Raw genomic sequence first — 15,875 nt, forward strand, 5'->3', positions numbered from 1 at the left:
GTGTGTGTGTGTGTGTGTGTGTGTGTGTGTGTGTGTGTGTGTGTGTATGTATGTGTGTAAGGATTCACTCCAAAGAACTACTGGTCTAAGTTTACAGCAAGTCGTTCCAGCTCTTTGCCAAAGAATACAGTTCCCATTTCATCTTAAGCAAACACACACAGGGTCAAAGCAGAAGGTTCAAGTCTGGTTTTTCTTAAGCAAGTGAAGATGCATGATAATCTGCAAAAAATTAAAGCTTTTGAAGTCACTTCTTGACAAATTTAGCAACTAACTTTTTGCAAATAAGACGTTTCTGTTCTCTGGTGTATCTGGTATAACACAGCATTGATATTATCTTCGTCTTAAACCGGTTTTCCAGAGCAGCATGCCGCTCTGATTGCATCACTTTTCATTAACGATTCTTTCACACAAGCTATTTCCAGGTCAAGACGAGATTGAGTGACTAATGAGACGAGATCTCTTTAAACAAACAGACAGAGTTTCATTATAAAGCCCGGCCCAGTACAAGACTATTATAACTACAGATGCAACTTGCTGATGAATCTGTTCATTATTGTTATTATTTCACGGAGCCCAAGGTGAAGTCTTAAAATGACTTTTTTTATGCCACCAAGATCAAGTGTAAAACCCAAAGATATTCTACTTGTAATGATAAATACACTGAAAAAGATAAGCAAAGTCTCCCATTTGAGAAGCTGAAACTAGCAAATGTTTGAAATGTTTAGATAAATCGCTCACACAATCAATCAATCATTAAGATTGTTGAGAATTAAAGTTCTGCTGATTGTCTAATCTATTAAATGGCCCACTTCATTCATGTTTATTTGCTCTTTACAGAACACTGTCTACCCTGCGGTACCACTGAGGAATAAGAACGGGGTTACACCTCCACGTGGGGTCCAAATCCTGATGCTCAGAGACATCCAGAACACAGTAAAACCATAAGAAAAGAGAAAATACAGGCAGAGGGCAGGGTCTCTGCAGATACAGACACCGCCACACACTTCATAAGTGATGATTGAGAGGAATTATTTTTGTATCAGTCGATACAGTCTATACCTCTTTAGCTTTAAAAAAAAATTGTAGTTGTATATTGTCCGGATCTCACTATTCCTCACTTCCTGATTTAGAAAATCAAAACCTGAACTTTATGCTGAAAGTGCATTTTTAACCTTCCTGCCTATTACTCAAACACTGCCTCAGTGTATCATAGGTATTCGGGGATTTGTGGAGAAAACAGACAAAAGATGAATCACAGCACAGTCCAGCTGAAACCTAAAAACATGTTGAGGAGATAGATGAAACATTTAGATGTACAGCAGATTTCTCACAGGAACAAACATGTGGGACACTAAACAAACCCAAAATAGCAGCGATCCAAAAACAGACACGGACCCCGTGCAATAACAAGCAGGCCAATGTCATGGGCCTCCTGCAAGCGATCCCACAGTGGACATTCCTATTCACAAGAAAAGGTGCTTTTCAATTCATCGTCTGTAGGGAAATCACAATATGTGTGAGAGACAGGTTAATAGCATTAGAGCTGTGTGCATGGATTTGAATGTGTGTCTGTGTGCATGACAGACAGAAAGGACTGTGTGTGGGTGTGTGTGTGAGACAGTAACAGAGGAAGGTTGATGTATAATGCAGCGTGGGTCCAGTTTCCTAAGTCCTCATTGAGTTTCCATAAACATCTAAGGCTGCTGTCTGTTAGTCCAGCAAGTTCTCAAACACACACACACACACACACACACACCTCTTGCATTGTGTTGCTGCACTCAAAACAAATGTAGTCGCAAAAGCTTCGCGAGAAGAAATCTCACAGAATGAGTGACACAGACGGAGAGGAACGCAATCTCTTTTTAACCCCTTGCTCGCCCTCAACCTCACGCCTTAGGCTTGATTGATCTTCACACTTTGTCACACTCACCGACGCGCACCACAGCAGGCTTCCAGTGCGCAGTGCGACCCAAGGAGTTGTGATACAACAGGTTCCACCTCCCGTTCGGGAGATGTAAACGTCCACAGGGACAACCGACCACACACGAACATGCAGGCACACGGAGTAATAAAGGATAAATAAAGTCAAAAGGCACATACCCGTGTTTCTGTGTTGTAAATATCCGGCTGTGTGAAAACCCCAGTAGCACTTCTGCCTCAGCCAGCTCACAGCAGGATCTATAATTAGACAGAGAGCTCCACTCCCCTCCAGTCATCTTTTACTGTCGGCCACATCCTCTTTTCTTTAACTCCTTCTCTTTCTTCTCCTCCCTCCCTCCCTCCCTCTCTCTCTGTATCGCTGTCTCGATTTGTTGACGCTGCCGCGACACACAAACTGTTGATTTCATCATTTCATTCACACATGTGGAAGCACCTTGTGTGCCTGCAGACTCCAGACAGAAAGGGACTTTTAAACTCCTTTTAAAATGCTGCCTGGAATCAAGTTAAAGACAAAAAGAAAACAAAACGCTGAAACTTGTAAAGTGCAGACTAAGAACACAGTTAGCAAGAAATGAAGGATGTGATGAAACATAAGACCTCTGACAACACTGCTGGAGGCATTTTAAGAATTTTTTAATACACTTTTTAGGAACCCACTTTCACAACAACTTCTCTCACACTACCATTTTTTTTTTCAATTGGCACACTTCGGCCGATGTCAGCTCTTTCTAGTGCAGATATTTACAATCCATCCCATAAATTTTAGGGATTGCAACCATGGTGACGGAGGGGGTGGTCGGGCCGGCAGGAAGTTGAGTCTATAAAATCACAACAATGGGAGAACCAGGGTGGCTTCCTGTTTAAGAGCTGAGTTTAGACTCCCATTTCCTCCCCTCTCCTCCCCCTGCTGTTGTCGTGACGCTGCTGCCGCAGTGCCCTTGAGCCCCTACGGCAGTGAAGTTCCCTACTCGACTGCATGCTCAGACGGTAAAAACGGAAATAACATTGGCTTCTCTGACATACACACACACACACACAGCCTCCCAAATCACGGTTCCCGTTCCTCTCAATGTATGGCTTTAGTGGAAAGCTGAGGGTTTTGACACCCATTAACTACTCAGATTAATGACTAACAGTGGCCCTGAAGGCCACACACCAATGTACTGAACACAAACACAAACACACCCATTATAGGAACATGGAAAAACTCCTTCTAAACTCCGCCTAATAGTATTATAGGAGAAACTTTTTCCCAGCATGGGTCATTTCAGTTGACTCTTACCGTTTTGCAATGCTACAGTATGCTGACTTCAGTTTTGGGGAAGTGCAGTGGTGTGGTGTTTCTGCACCAAAGTGACACCTTTCTCCCAGGATTATCTGTTTGATGACATTTGAGTTTTGTCTAGGAGGCGCTGTTTATTTTATGCGTCTGTTCAACCATGGTGAGTGTAGCAGCTCATGATAACACCCACTTTCTTCCATTTGTTCAAAACACTGATCTGTTCTTGGGGATTGGTCACCGCAGCACTTTCCCAACAGAGACCAACAAGACATCTAGAGTTAAAAGCCATCGTTTAGAATCATTTTATTGAAATATGCTGATTCTATGTTGTTTATAACGATCAGTGTTTTGTGTCGGGCAAAATGAATTCATCAGTATGGAAGTGATTAATTCTCTAATAAAGTTAAAAAGGTGCAGGAGGTGAGGTTGTATTCACACACACAAAAGCACAGAGTTGCTAAATGAGCCTTGCACAACTCAGGATCTCTATGAATAGTCTTGTACTGACAGTTAGGATCACATGGTCACATGTTGAATCAGACCTCAAGATTTTTACAGAACAAACCGAACCACGTGTTACACTGACTTTCAAAAAAAGGCACATCGTTCTTGAATCAGATAGTGATTGATATATTGCGTAGTGTAAGAAGTTATTTTGTAAAAAAAGTAGTATGTTTCTTCTATGTAGGTGGCGTTAGGTAAGTATGTAAGTTAACCAAGTACTTTACTTTACTTAAAGTACTTTAGTTGTGTAACAAATGTGAGTTAAAATAAGTCAGCGTTGACTTTTGGTTAAACACGTGACACAGACAGCGGTCTCCTAGGTGAAAGTCCTGTGTTTGTTTGAAAGCCTCCTTACAAACACTTTACATCTCTTTACACTCTTTGTATACGTCACCTGACTTTCTCAGCAGCAGCCCTACGTGTCCTGGCTCATAAAAATAAAGTATAACAGTTGTAGGCTATAGCGCCTTAGTTCAGGTTATATACTTTGTATTAACAACCAGCCCCCTTTCCTTGCAGTTCAAATAAATAGTTATTTCAATCTCATTTCATGAAGAGTCAAGTTGAAGTGTCTAAAATTGGTTGTAGAGAAAATTTAAAAAAATCATAACTGATCCTCACTCTGCCTCTTTTCTTTCCTCCTTGTCTCTCTCTCCACCTCCTCCAACTCATCTCCCTATCCCCTATCTCTCTTTCTCCCCCCATCATCCCGAGGAATCCACAGCTGCCGCTCCCATTCATAACCTCTTCTCTTCCCATAGCAGCTGGCCAGACTGTGGTTTGAGAGTGAGTGTGTGTGTGTGTGTGTGTGTAGTCCTGCCTGCCAGCCTACAACTGTCGCCGAACAATTTCTATATTTACGGTGCTCTGTTGGTGCGTACTTGAGTGTTCAAGTGTCAATGGTAGTGCGTGTGGCTGTCGACAAGTTTAAGAACTACCCTCTGCTGTGTGTGTGTGTGTGTGTGTGCGTGTCACAAGAATAGCAAAATGAGGACGACCCTCTTTAGTGAGGGCATTTTGCTGCTGCTCACATCTACAGAGGGTTAAGTGAGGACACTAGGAGGTACCTAAATCACCCACGTGTCTCTGGTAGATATCAGGCTCCAGGCCTTCATGTGATCCGGCTTTATCTTATCGTGTACAGAAGAAAAATCCACGCTCAGATACTCACACTCCCCAAACTCATCCGTCATCATGTTCACTATATTCATGAAGTGTTATGCCACATCAGCACTGCTATACTGTTTTTTCAGGGTTTCTGCCATTGAAAAACAAGAGTAAGAGTTCACAGCCATGCTAGTGGCTTTGAGAAGATGTCCTTTGGCACAGCGGTGCTGATTTGTAGCTGGTATAATCTTTACATTGTTTTGCAATGCATTCTGGTCTACCAAGGCCACAATGAGTACAGCAGCTGGTATCTTTTCATCACTTAAAATGAATTTTACCTGGTTTGACTGTGAAATGTCAGATTCTGGAGAGACAACTTTCCAAAATGTTATGAAAGCAAAAAAATGAAATTAAAATAAAGTAGACCAACAAATGTCAAGTACAAAAATGTATTTTCTATTCACAGGTGAGATGACAAATGAGACATTTATGGGGTATTAATACATTTAAGTAGTGCTTTGGTTTAAGGTGAAAATAAACATCTGGACTAAATTGGAGACCGTCCTCTGCCACAAATGACCTCATAGGTCTTTGGTACAAGCAGCTTAAAAAGGTGACAAGTTACAAGGTTTTCTATTTGTCATTGTACAACAGGGTTTCACAACAAAATTCAGATTGTAGTCCCATTTTGCTAAATAGGAAAAATACAAAAAAACCTATATTATATATGGAGGGTGGAGAATGAGTTAAGAAGTCTCACAGCCAGAGGAAAGAAGCTGTTTGGTATTCTGGTAGTACTGCAGCTGATACTTCTGTATCTCTTTCCAGACGGCAGCACGGTGTTGGGGTTTTGCTACCAGAAGTGACACGAGAGAGAAATCAAAGTACAACCGACCTTTAAGCGACTAAAAATGTCACAATTAACTCCTATGAACTGAAAACACACTGTGAAAGCTTAAAGTTGTAAGACGAAAACACAACAACTCCCAGACTGTACAATGCTGTGGCAGCAACCTGTCAATCACAAAGTAGCCACGCCCTAAAGGATCCTGCTTTATTGTCTTTTCCACTCTAAATGGGACCATAGTTTACTAATTGAACATCATGATGTATTGAAAAGGACTTTTGAGGCATTTGAGACCATATACTCATGTTTACAATGTCAGACTTGACAATCTGACGGCTATTAGAAAGAGTGCTGGCAAGTTTAAGGCACTTCCGCATTGGCTTCACTTTACAGACCCGGAGGTTGCCGCCTTGTTCACGTAGAGGAGGTTGGGAGGGATGGACGGGTCTAACAAACACAGGACCTTGACCCAGGAGACTAATGTTCGTCTTTTGCGTGAAAGTCCAATTTTACTGAGCGTAACAAAGGTTACTTAACATATGTAACTGAAGTTATGTGAAATGTAAAACACCTAACCCAAACCTTGATCTTTTCCTCAAATAGATGAGGACGTGTTGATCTCACGCCACCAGTAGGGACGCTAACCTCGGCTCGTATTAGACGGTACAAATTACCAACTTATGTGGTCATGTGGGTTGGAGTTTTTGTTGCAAAATTGATGTTAAATAGACAAGTGATCGCAAGCAACAATGTTGCTTTCACTAAATTACGGGTCTCCAAGAGATTTATGAATGTCGTGCAAGCTCGTAAAAGAGGAATCCAAGTAAGCTTTTGCATCCCGCCCTGCTTCAAATAAACAGGTGCTTTAGGATTCCACCAGGTCTGCGCGCCAATAATATATCTCTTTACATAACTCACGCACACACAAACATTCCATGTGTCCCTGTCATCTTCCGCTCCACTCAGTGTTGCAATTCGCCCGAGGCTGAAAACTTTAGAACAACTCAGTCATTACAGACACACACACCGTCGCCAGGTGTGCTGTCCAGTTTGACAAATGACAGGGAATCCTCCATCTGCTGCACAGACAACAAAGGCAGAGCTAAGAATCCATCTCAGGGCCTTATTGACATTCTCATGGCTGTTTCCTGTCTTTAACACCATCGCTCACACAATACAGCAAACTTTCCAACAATAAATCGGACTGTTTGGTGGAGAATCCCCCCTCTGTCCGTTCCAAACAATCCTCTGGCATAGAGACAAGTGGTACATTTTGTTTCTGCTTGGTTTTGGAATAAACAGAAGAAGAAGTAGGTGAGCATGAGTAGTGACCGCCGCCGTGACTGGACAGACAAGAAAATGAGCACTTTGTCTGATTGACAAGCGATCTATTGGATCTCAACTTTGCATCAGGGGGAAGCGTTTCTTTATGTGGCCTGAGAGCGGTTTGTGACACTTTTCAGAAAACCCAAATTCCTCTCTTGGAGCAGTCACACTTTGAATAGGCTGCTGACATCTGCGTCGCTCCCTGTGGGCAAATTCTTCTTTTTCCCCCACGTTGTCGCCCTAAGCAGGGTGGTCAGATGGTCACGATGGGTTACAAACAGATGAGCGGAGGCTGAAAGGCATTCACGGCTTTACCCGAGGACACTTCAGCAACGTAAACAAGGAGGCCTAACTCCAGTCCTCTCTGTTTGCACTGCTCCCCAAGTCACCCTGCTCTCCATACTCAGTGACTTTCTAGAGAAATAAATTATAAAGATCAGAGTAGCAGGAAGAATACTTGATTTAGTATCCAATCATCTAGCTAAATGTGGAAATAAGTACTGCGGACATGCCCTCTGGCAAAGCCATATTTCCTCTCACTGATGCAATACAGCTGCTAGACAGCAAACAGCGCTGGTCGTACTGGGCAGAAACCCTTCTTTGACCAGTGGACACATTATACATAGGGTGTACACATGAGGTTAGAAATACATGCTTTAAATGTACGCGCTCAGTCAAACTCTCATTCCTGCAGATCTCTAAACAAACTATTCTATAACCACTGCTGTGTTAGTGTCACTGGACCTGAAAGTGAAGGACGTCAAGGTTTGAGTGACAGTATCTTAAAAAAGATAATTCTATTAGGGGTGTGCGATATGACGATAATTGAATGAGTATAATGTCTCCACCTTAACAGAGAGATCGTTAGTATCGCGCAACAGTGTACAGTCTATCATTTACAGTTCTACGGGGCCGGTGTTTCGCCTGCATACAGGCACCGCTGCTAAAAGGTTAGTGCCGCTGCTATCTTAAAGTCTACCCAAACGCAATAAACTCCATCTCTATACTTTAAGCAGCCCGACTCCGGGACGGGGAAGGTTATAGATGGAACACTCCAAACCACCTCCACCGTTTAGGCTCTCCACACACGGAGCAGAGGAGAGGCAAGTGGACAGAGGAAAGCGTTGTCCATCGGCTACCGGTTACAAACAGGCTCGTAGTCGATGCGCTGATGGATTCGTTCCTTGTGTGAGAGCATAGAAATTTAAAGGAACTTCAAACATCCCTTTAAAACAATCAATTTCAGAATGGAATTTGGAGTGGTGTTGGTTATCTTGTAGGGCTACATTGGTTCGGTCGTACTGCTCAGTAAAATAGTCTTAAACATGAAGAACAATCGTCATAAGATCAGAGATCGTGATCCTGCCTTAAACTAATTATCATATGATGTTTCTGTCGACCCTAACTTCAATATTTCTAAACATCTGTCGAAGCTCCCTTTCTCTCCATCACTCTCTCTCTCTCACTCTCTCTCCCACACACACACACACTCTCTCTCTCATTCTTCTTAACATCAGACACATTCTCCACATTTCCCAATACAGATAAAGCCACTCAACACAGCAGCCCACTCAAAGGGATCTCCCTCCTTTATCTTTTATAACACACCGCACAGTCACACAGATATCATTCCACCTTTATCATCACAGCCCTCAATACACTCATCCTTCTTACTGAGAGACACAATGCCGGAATCAGGAAAAACAAATGCTAATCACGAACAACTCTCTAATGTTGGTCGTGTCATTTCTTCTCACTAAAATGTTGCAATGCGAAAGAGGCAAATGATTTGAAATGAGCTGAATGATGTTGCTGGTTATCAGCGGTGAAAACAGTGACGACTGATACACTGATAGCCTGTGGTAGTAGTGGAGAGATTGGTAGCTACAAAAAACTGCAATCTGCAGCAAAGGCTTTTCTGCTGATAGGAACGAGAGCAGATGATCAGCAGCTTTTTCCTGCTGAAGCCTCAGTCAGCTTCACTCTGCACAGTTACACACAAAGTCCTTTTTTAAACTTTGGTTTTGTTTTCTGCTGAATGAAGACGACGGGTTCACAAATTCACCTGCAGTTCTCTTACATGTTTTTGAATATTTTGAAACGAATATCAAAGAAAAAACTAGTCCTGTTTTGATGCCTCAAGCTCGGCATTTTGGTCGTCACCATCTTGGTTTTTTTGCCGTAACCATGTTACACCCAGAGGGTGGAGCTAAGTACACCCGGACACTGAATAAGGAACTTTCAAGTGACCAAAAAGGTTACAATCAACCGCCATGAACTGAAAACACACTGTGAAAGGGTTAAAGTTCTTAGAGAAAAACATGGACAACTGCAGACATTCAATGTGTAGCCCCGCCCTAAAGCATCCCCTGCTTTATGGTCCATTTGACTCTAAATGGATCATCATTTACTAAATGAACATCATGCTATATTGAAGAAGACTTGACACTAGAGATTGAGACCATAAACTCATGTTTACAATGTTTACAATGTTTACATTGAAGACTCATCTGCACAGATATACTGTATTAATCTTGTTTAACAAGTATTTTGAATTTCTGAAAATGGTCGAAAAATCTAAACCAACGGGCAATGAAATTCAATAACACATTTTGTATTTGCTGGACCACATATGACCCGTTTACATGGAGAGTTTTTATAGTGAACACCGAGCGCTGGCTGCAACTAAAAAAACAACTTTGGCTCCTGTTGCTATTGCAAAAGATGAATGAAGTGTATGTGCTGACAGGACTCTGCCTCTGTCTCTTACTTCGTGTTTTCCTTTTTTGATACATCTTTCCATCCCCCTATGTCTATTTCTGTACATACACTGTATGTCTCTACTCTACTCCACCCTTTTAGCTTTCTTTAAATTTCTGCAACTCATTATTTTTTTCATCTATGTTCCTTCCTTGGTAAAAGTTAATGTGTTCCAGGAAGGCAGCTTCATGAATATGCACAGTCACACTCGGCTGTCTGCACGGACAACAAAGGAAGAAGACATTAACATTCCTGCACATGATTTGCACTCTGGTCAGGGATGAACACACACACACACACACACACACACACACACACACACACACACACACCGATAAAAAAGAAGCCATACATAAACCCAGTCATGGACAAACCTCGATACTGAAACACACAGACGAGTGTCCCTTTTAGAAACACTTGAAGATGTGCATGTCTGGAGCAGAAATAACATTTTATACATTTAGAAATGGTGCAAGTGAAACAAAATAATCACGATTTGTAACAGAGTTCAGGCACTTTCCACAAATAGATGTTTTTCTGCCACAGATTTGTAAATCGCTAATCGCTAGGTTAGAGCTGAAACAATTATAATTACCTCGGCCAACGAGGTCACTTTATCGGCTCAGTGTGTGTGTGTGTGTGTGTGTGTGTCTGTTTGTTAGCGGAGTAACATAAAAACCACTGGCCCGATTCTCATGAAACTTGGTGAAAGGATGTAACATGGGCCAAGGAGGAATCCATTAAGATTTGGACCAGATTCGAATCACGGATCGGATATAGGCATTATTTTTCACTTGATGAAATGACCTTGAGCAGAGGTTTGCCCTCTCCGAGTGCTCTACTAGATATGTTATATTTGATGTTTAATTTAAGTAATTTCCTTAACAAGTGAATATTTGCTGGTATATGATAGTAGTCTGAACATCTTAGAGTTTTGGACTGCTGAACGGACAAAAACAAGCAGCTCAAATGTGGCTGCTTGGGCTTTGGAAAATTGCGTTGAAAGAAGTTATTAATATACAACATGAAGAACAGATCAAGAATCAATGATTACAGTTACTTGCACTTCACTTCACACAAAGGATTCCAGAGAGACATCGGATGTAGTAGCAGAAATAACGCAGACCCCGACTCCACAACTACCTTACCTCTCTCTGCACATGGTGAGAAATTACCTGATTTACGAAGTGTCTCCGACCACAAACAGGCAGCAGCTCAAATTATTAAGTACTGTTATCTGAATTTTCTTCCATTTGGCAGGAAAATGTAGCAGACGTTAGTTAAGACATATGCCAGATGTTAAATATAAGATGCCCTCAGTGTATTATAGCACATTTTTGCTGTCAATACAGGATTTAATAAGTAAAAATCATAAGACCGGCTCACAGACACATCTGATAAATCTGACAGTGAGCCTGCATGTTTATAAATCACTGCATATCATTGTGCATCTACTATACTTCCCGCTTGTGATATTGAACATATTCCACTCAGCACATTTGTAATTAGTACTCGCCAACTCTCACCTTTGCTCTCTGCAGTTGTGTGTTTCCTGTGTGCGAATCCCAGACAGGCGCTTCTGAGAAACCCATCTACGCACACTCATACACAACCCCCTGATGTGCACACACCCACGGACAGACACACACACACACACAGACGCACATTAAATAAACATGCGTTGTGTCTTTCTTCTCCTCCACTTCACCAGGTTGTTGAAATTAGCCTGAATCTGTGAATGTCACTGGAGACCGTTCATCACACACACACACACACACACACACACACACACACACACACACGGTCAAATGTACAGGCAGGAGTCCATCCAGATGAGAGGAGATCTTGTTACATCGGCCCTAACAACAGGCTATCTGATCCAAGGTCAGCGTCGGTCAACTCGGTGATCTGGAGAGAATGTGAGCCGTTCATTGGTGCGGCGCTTTAGGACAGACAATAGCAAAAACACTGCGATGAGTCTGGTTGGGAAAACTCGTGTTCGGGGCCAGACTGATATATGGGCCTGACATTGGCTTATTATCAGATAGTCACATCATCTGCGAGACGATGAGCGTTTCTGGCAGAGCTACATGTGTAAAACAGAACATCAAAGTCTAATCTAAATTTAACCCCAAAAAATATAGCCCCTTACCACCAGACGCAGCATTTCAAGCTTACACACATTTAAAAGAAGAACAACATCCAAAGCTCTGAGTGAATACAGGAAAATATTCTGTATCAACGGTTTCAGATGCTAAATAAACATTGATTTGCTTTTTGGATAAAGGCAAATGGTGAAACACAAATCGCTGGAGACTCAAAATGCGTTTTTGGTTCCAAGGCTTACAAATTGAATTAGAATAAAAAGATAATTCCATTACAGTAACTCCAGTAAATTCCAACGGGATTAAGTGTGTCGATATGTGTGTGTGCTTGTGTGTATGACAGAGGGAGAGAGCGGGACGTCCCAAGGGGGGACGCAGACTTGCGGCTGGAGGCCAATAACGGACCAATTACCCAGCTGACCACAGCAAGGGGCCGTTAGCTCAGAGGTTAATGCGACATAAATTGATTTGACACACTACTCAAAACGTTAAGGACAGTGTTACCGCGGGCCACACCGCACACACACTTTACACACGGCCCCTCCTGTCCCGTTCACACCCAACATGTCACGGAGAAGCAGAACAACACACACAATTAAGTGACATGAAAAGTACTCATCTGCGCACACACACACACAAACAAGCACACACACAGTGCCATGCCCCCCCTTGGAGAGTATTATATAACATTACCTCTGACATATCAAGTGATTTCATGCACCTCGAGGCAGGACAATCGAGACATTTGTTCGGAGGGACAAAAATAGCCGCCTCCTTCACTGCCGTCTAGTGTTACGACATTTAATGCCACAACTTAGTGCGCAGCCTGAGTCTGCACTGCATTCAGGCTTTAAGGGGCCCCAGAGTTCAAAATGACGATAATATATCTGCAGATCAGTGCAAATAAGTCGATACGCTTTTGGGGCCAGCTGCACGGGATTTAATGACTTCATACTGTTTTGGAACAAAAACGCTACACACACTGGAAATTGGAGAGACGAGCGTTGAATGAATAGTGTACAGTAGTCGCTACCGCTCCAGTGTGTTATTTAGTGATATATTACCTCTGTACTCCATGAAGACTAAAGTAACCCGTTGATTAAATGGTGAAGTGAGGTCAGGTTACTCAGACGTACAATGAAGTGAGGAAGATTAGTGGCAGGAAAAAGAAAAGACATTAAACCAGAGTTGAGGCTTAACAGGAGCTCATTCACTGCCTTAAATTAGTGTATAAATATTTATATATATTTGTTTCGTATCTTATTGACATGTACTGTATGGAAATCCCTTCAGTTGGCATGGCAGTGTTGCCTCAAACATCTTTTATGAAAGAATGTACTTGTATGTTAACCTAACATTTTTATAGAAGTATTGTTGCATTTTATTAGTTGATCAACTTAAGAAATGAACCGGCAACTATTTAAGTAATCAATTCATTGTTTTTTGGTTTGTTGTTGCCGTAGTTTGAAGCAAACATGGAGAAAAACAAAGTCAGTGGTTCCAGCTTTTTCAGTGAGAATATTTGCTGTTTTTCTTCAGGTTCTATGATATTAGACTGAATATGTATTTTGCTTTTGGATTGTTGCTCGGACAAAACAAACTATTTCTATATGTGACCTTGAGCATTGGGAAATTGTGATGGTCATTTATTTATTTTTTTTACTATTTTATGACTTTTTAAAGACGAAATGATTAATCCATTAATATAATAAACTAATTATTTGACAATGAAACCAATCATAAGTAGCAGCCCTAATTAAAAGCATTATTCACAGTATTTATCCTCCTTTTCATCATTCCCTCTCCATCTACTGTAACCAACTCTTTCTCCATCAGCTCTCTCTGTTCAGCGCAAACCAGTAACAACAAAAAAAAAAAAAAAAGCAAAGTGCCCGGATCAGCTGACCCAATTGTTTGGAAACCAGGATCAGGAAGAGGATATGTGAAGTCCACTGCAGCTATTACAATCAAGCCTGTTGTTATCTGCCCCCACTGTTTCTCCCCACTGTGTTTAGTCAGCCAGAGAGGACAGAATGAAAGACACACAAATATCCAGACAGGAAAAAGAAAAACTTAACAGACAGGAAGAGAGTGTGCCGTACACACCGCATGAAAAGAAGTTTTATTGTTACACAAAGTACCAAGGAGAACATACGTGGGAAGTAACCCTGGTGGCCTGCAGGTCCATTATAGTTTAAAGGGCTGTTTGAGCTCGAGAAGCTTTTAAACATTTTACACACATGTGGCACAGACTGCTGCCACCTTAGACTGCTAACCGGTCTCCAACTTCAGAGACGCCGGGCCTCAGGGCACCATACCCTCGACGTTGAAAATGTTTTAATGTGAGGTTATATGTGTGTGTGTGTGTGTGTGTGTGTGTGTGTGTGTGTGTGTGTGTGTGTGTGAGAAAGAGTAAAGAGAGAGATTAGGGAGGAAGACAAAGGAGAGAGAGAGCCAGTGTCAGTTGCCCCGCGTGGACAACACACATGTAACCAGACCCTAAAGCCACGGCCATGACCTCACCGGATTTTTTCCACACACGCGCACAGGGAACATAGCCGGTCCTTGGTTCGCACACGGTCAGCGGAGCCTGGCACGGCGAGTAGCCGGCTCCTATTTAGAGAGTCATACACTGTAATCCTACACAGTGCGATCACACACGGCCATGCCTCACAGCGGAGAGCGCTAATCTAAACTATAAAGGCAGGACACAAAGAAACAGCCGGGGCGACTTGTTTCTGATGGGCGGAGCAGTGGATCAAATGCATTTTTTCGATCTCAGGTTGAAGGAGAAACCTTTGAGTGTTTCCTATGTGAGTCAGCACAGACAGAGCTGAGTCACTGGGCTGGTTCGAAAGTTTCGAGAGAAAAGTGCCATGAAGACATATAACTGATGGAAATGGATGGTTATTATAAAGAAAGGCATCCCCAAGTTTGATTTTTTTTTAAAGCAGAGTGAGATACGTGTATAAGAGTTGCGTCAGGCTCACATCCTGCATCCTACTAGTAATCAATTTTGACATTTTCATCGTCCAACTGTGACCACATTCAAAGGAATATGCAGCAATTAGGTGACAAATTTAAAACAGTTGCAACTGAAAAGGTGTGGGGGAGAAGAAGAAATTGGCATGTAGGAAATAAGTTTTGTATAATTTCAGATGTTTGTTTCAATTGCGTACAGGAAAAAAAATTTAAAGATGAAATGCCAGAATTTAAAGATAAACCAGATCACGAAGAGGAAATGACACAATCACAAAGGTGAAATTAACAAAGAAAGTGAAGCAGTTCCTACGACTGTATATTAGTGTGATTGGCTGACGTTTACATTTCCTGCCAAACTAATTAGAATTTATGATTAAATTACTTTTGAATTACTACAACTGGATGTTTTTCACAGCCAAAGCCAGCGAAACGTTGACTTTCTCGTTTTGACTTTAACTCTCGCACTAATTTGTGATAATAAACCACACTTCTGCGTGACCTGCAGCAAACCGGATCTGTCTAAACCCACACATGAATAACACAGCGGGCCGAGCAACGTCTCTCCAACTAGGCCAACACCTGTTCTGTACTTTACTGCACTTCTCTGAGAATTGCACGGCTTAGATCATTCTGCACTGGAAAAACCGCTGTCACCCAGAATGTGTGTGTGTGTGTGTGTACGCTGTAAAAAAAATGTAAAGAGGACAAGATGGTCGACTAGCAGCATTTTTCCACATGAATGTTTCAGCGCTGATGGCTGTGGCCTATACCTTTAACACGTTGAAGTTAAATACAGCTACTTATCAAGTTACAGTTGCTTTTTATTACGTTGTCATGAGAGGTTTTAAGTCCTACCTGCCACCGTTTGAAATCTGTTGTCCTGTCTGTCTCTCTTTATGATGTCCCCAGAGGTGCTGATTCCATCTGCGGAGACAAATGGGAAAATAAACGAGTGAAATGCAGCACGTTAGACATTTAGGACAGTAGTGCATATGTTTTTGGTTTTTAATTTCTGTGTGTG

General features: G+C 42.0%; 1 protein-coding gene across 3 annotated transcripts in view; it reads right to left on the minus strand.

Annotated features, from left to right (window-relative positions):
* Window positions 1-15,875, minus strand: part of hdac7a (histone deacetylase 7a) — a 53,463-nt gene that overhangs the window by 25,742 nt on the left and 11,846 nt on the right. For 2 of the 3 annotated variants that reach the window (XM_031868728.1, XM_031868730.1), the window contains exon 2: window positions 15,710-15,778. In XM_031868728.1, coding sequence (XP_031724588.1) covers window positions 15,710-15,778 — 69 coding nt within the window. Of the gene's footprint in view, window positions 1-2,100; window positions 5,803-15,709; window positions 15,779-15,875 lie in introns of those variants that run through there. The other variant, XM_031868731.1, reaches the window with a different exon arrangement.

The sequence above is a fragment of the Anarrhichthys ocellatus genome, unplaced genomic scaffold (assembly GCF_004355925.1).
Source record: "Anarrhichthys ocellatus isolate YVR2014 unplaced genomic scaffold, GSC_Weel_1.0 scaffold44, whole genome shotgun sequence".
Classification (NCBI taxonomy): Eukaryota; Metazoa; Chordata; class Actinopteri; order Perciformes; family Anarhichadidae; genus Anarrhichthys; species Anarrhichthys ocellatus.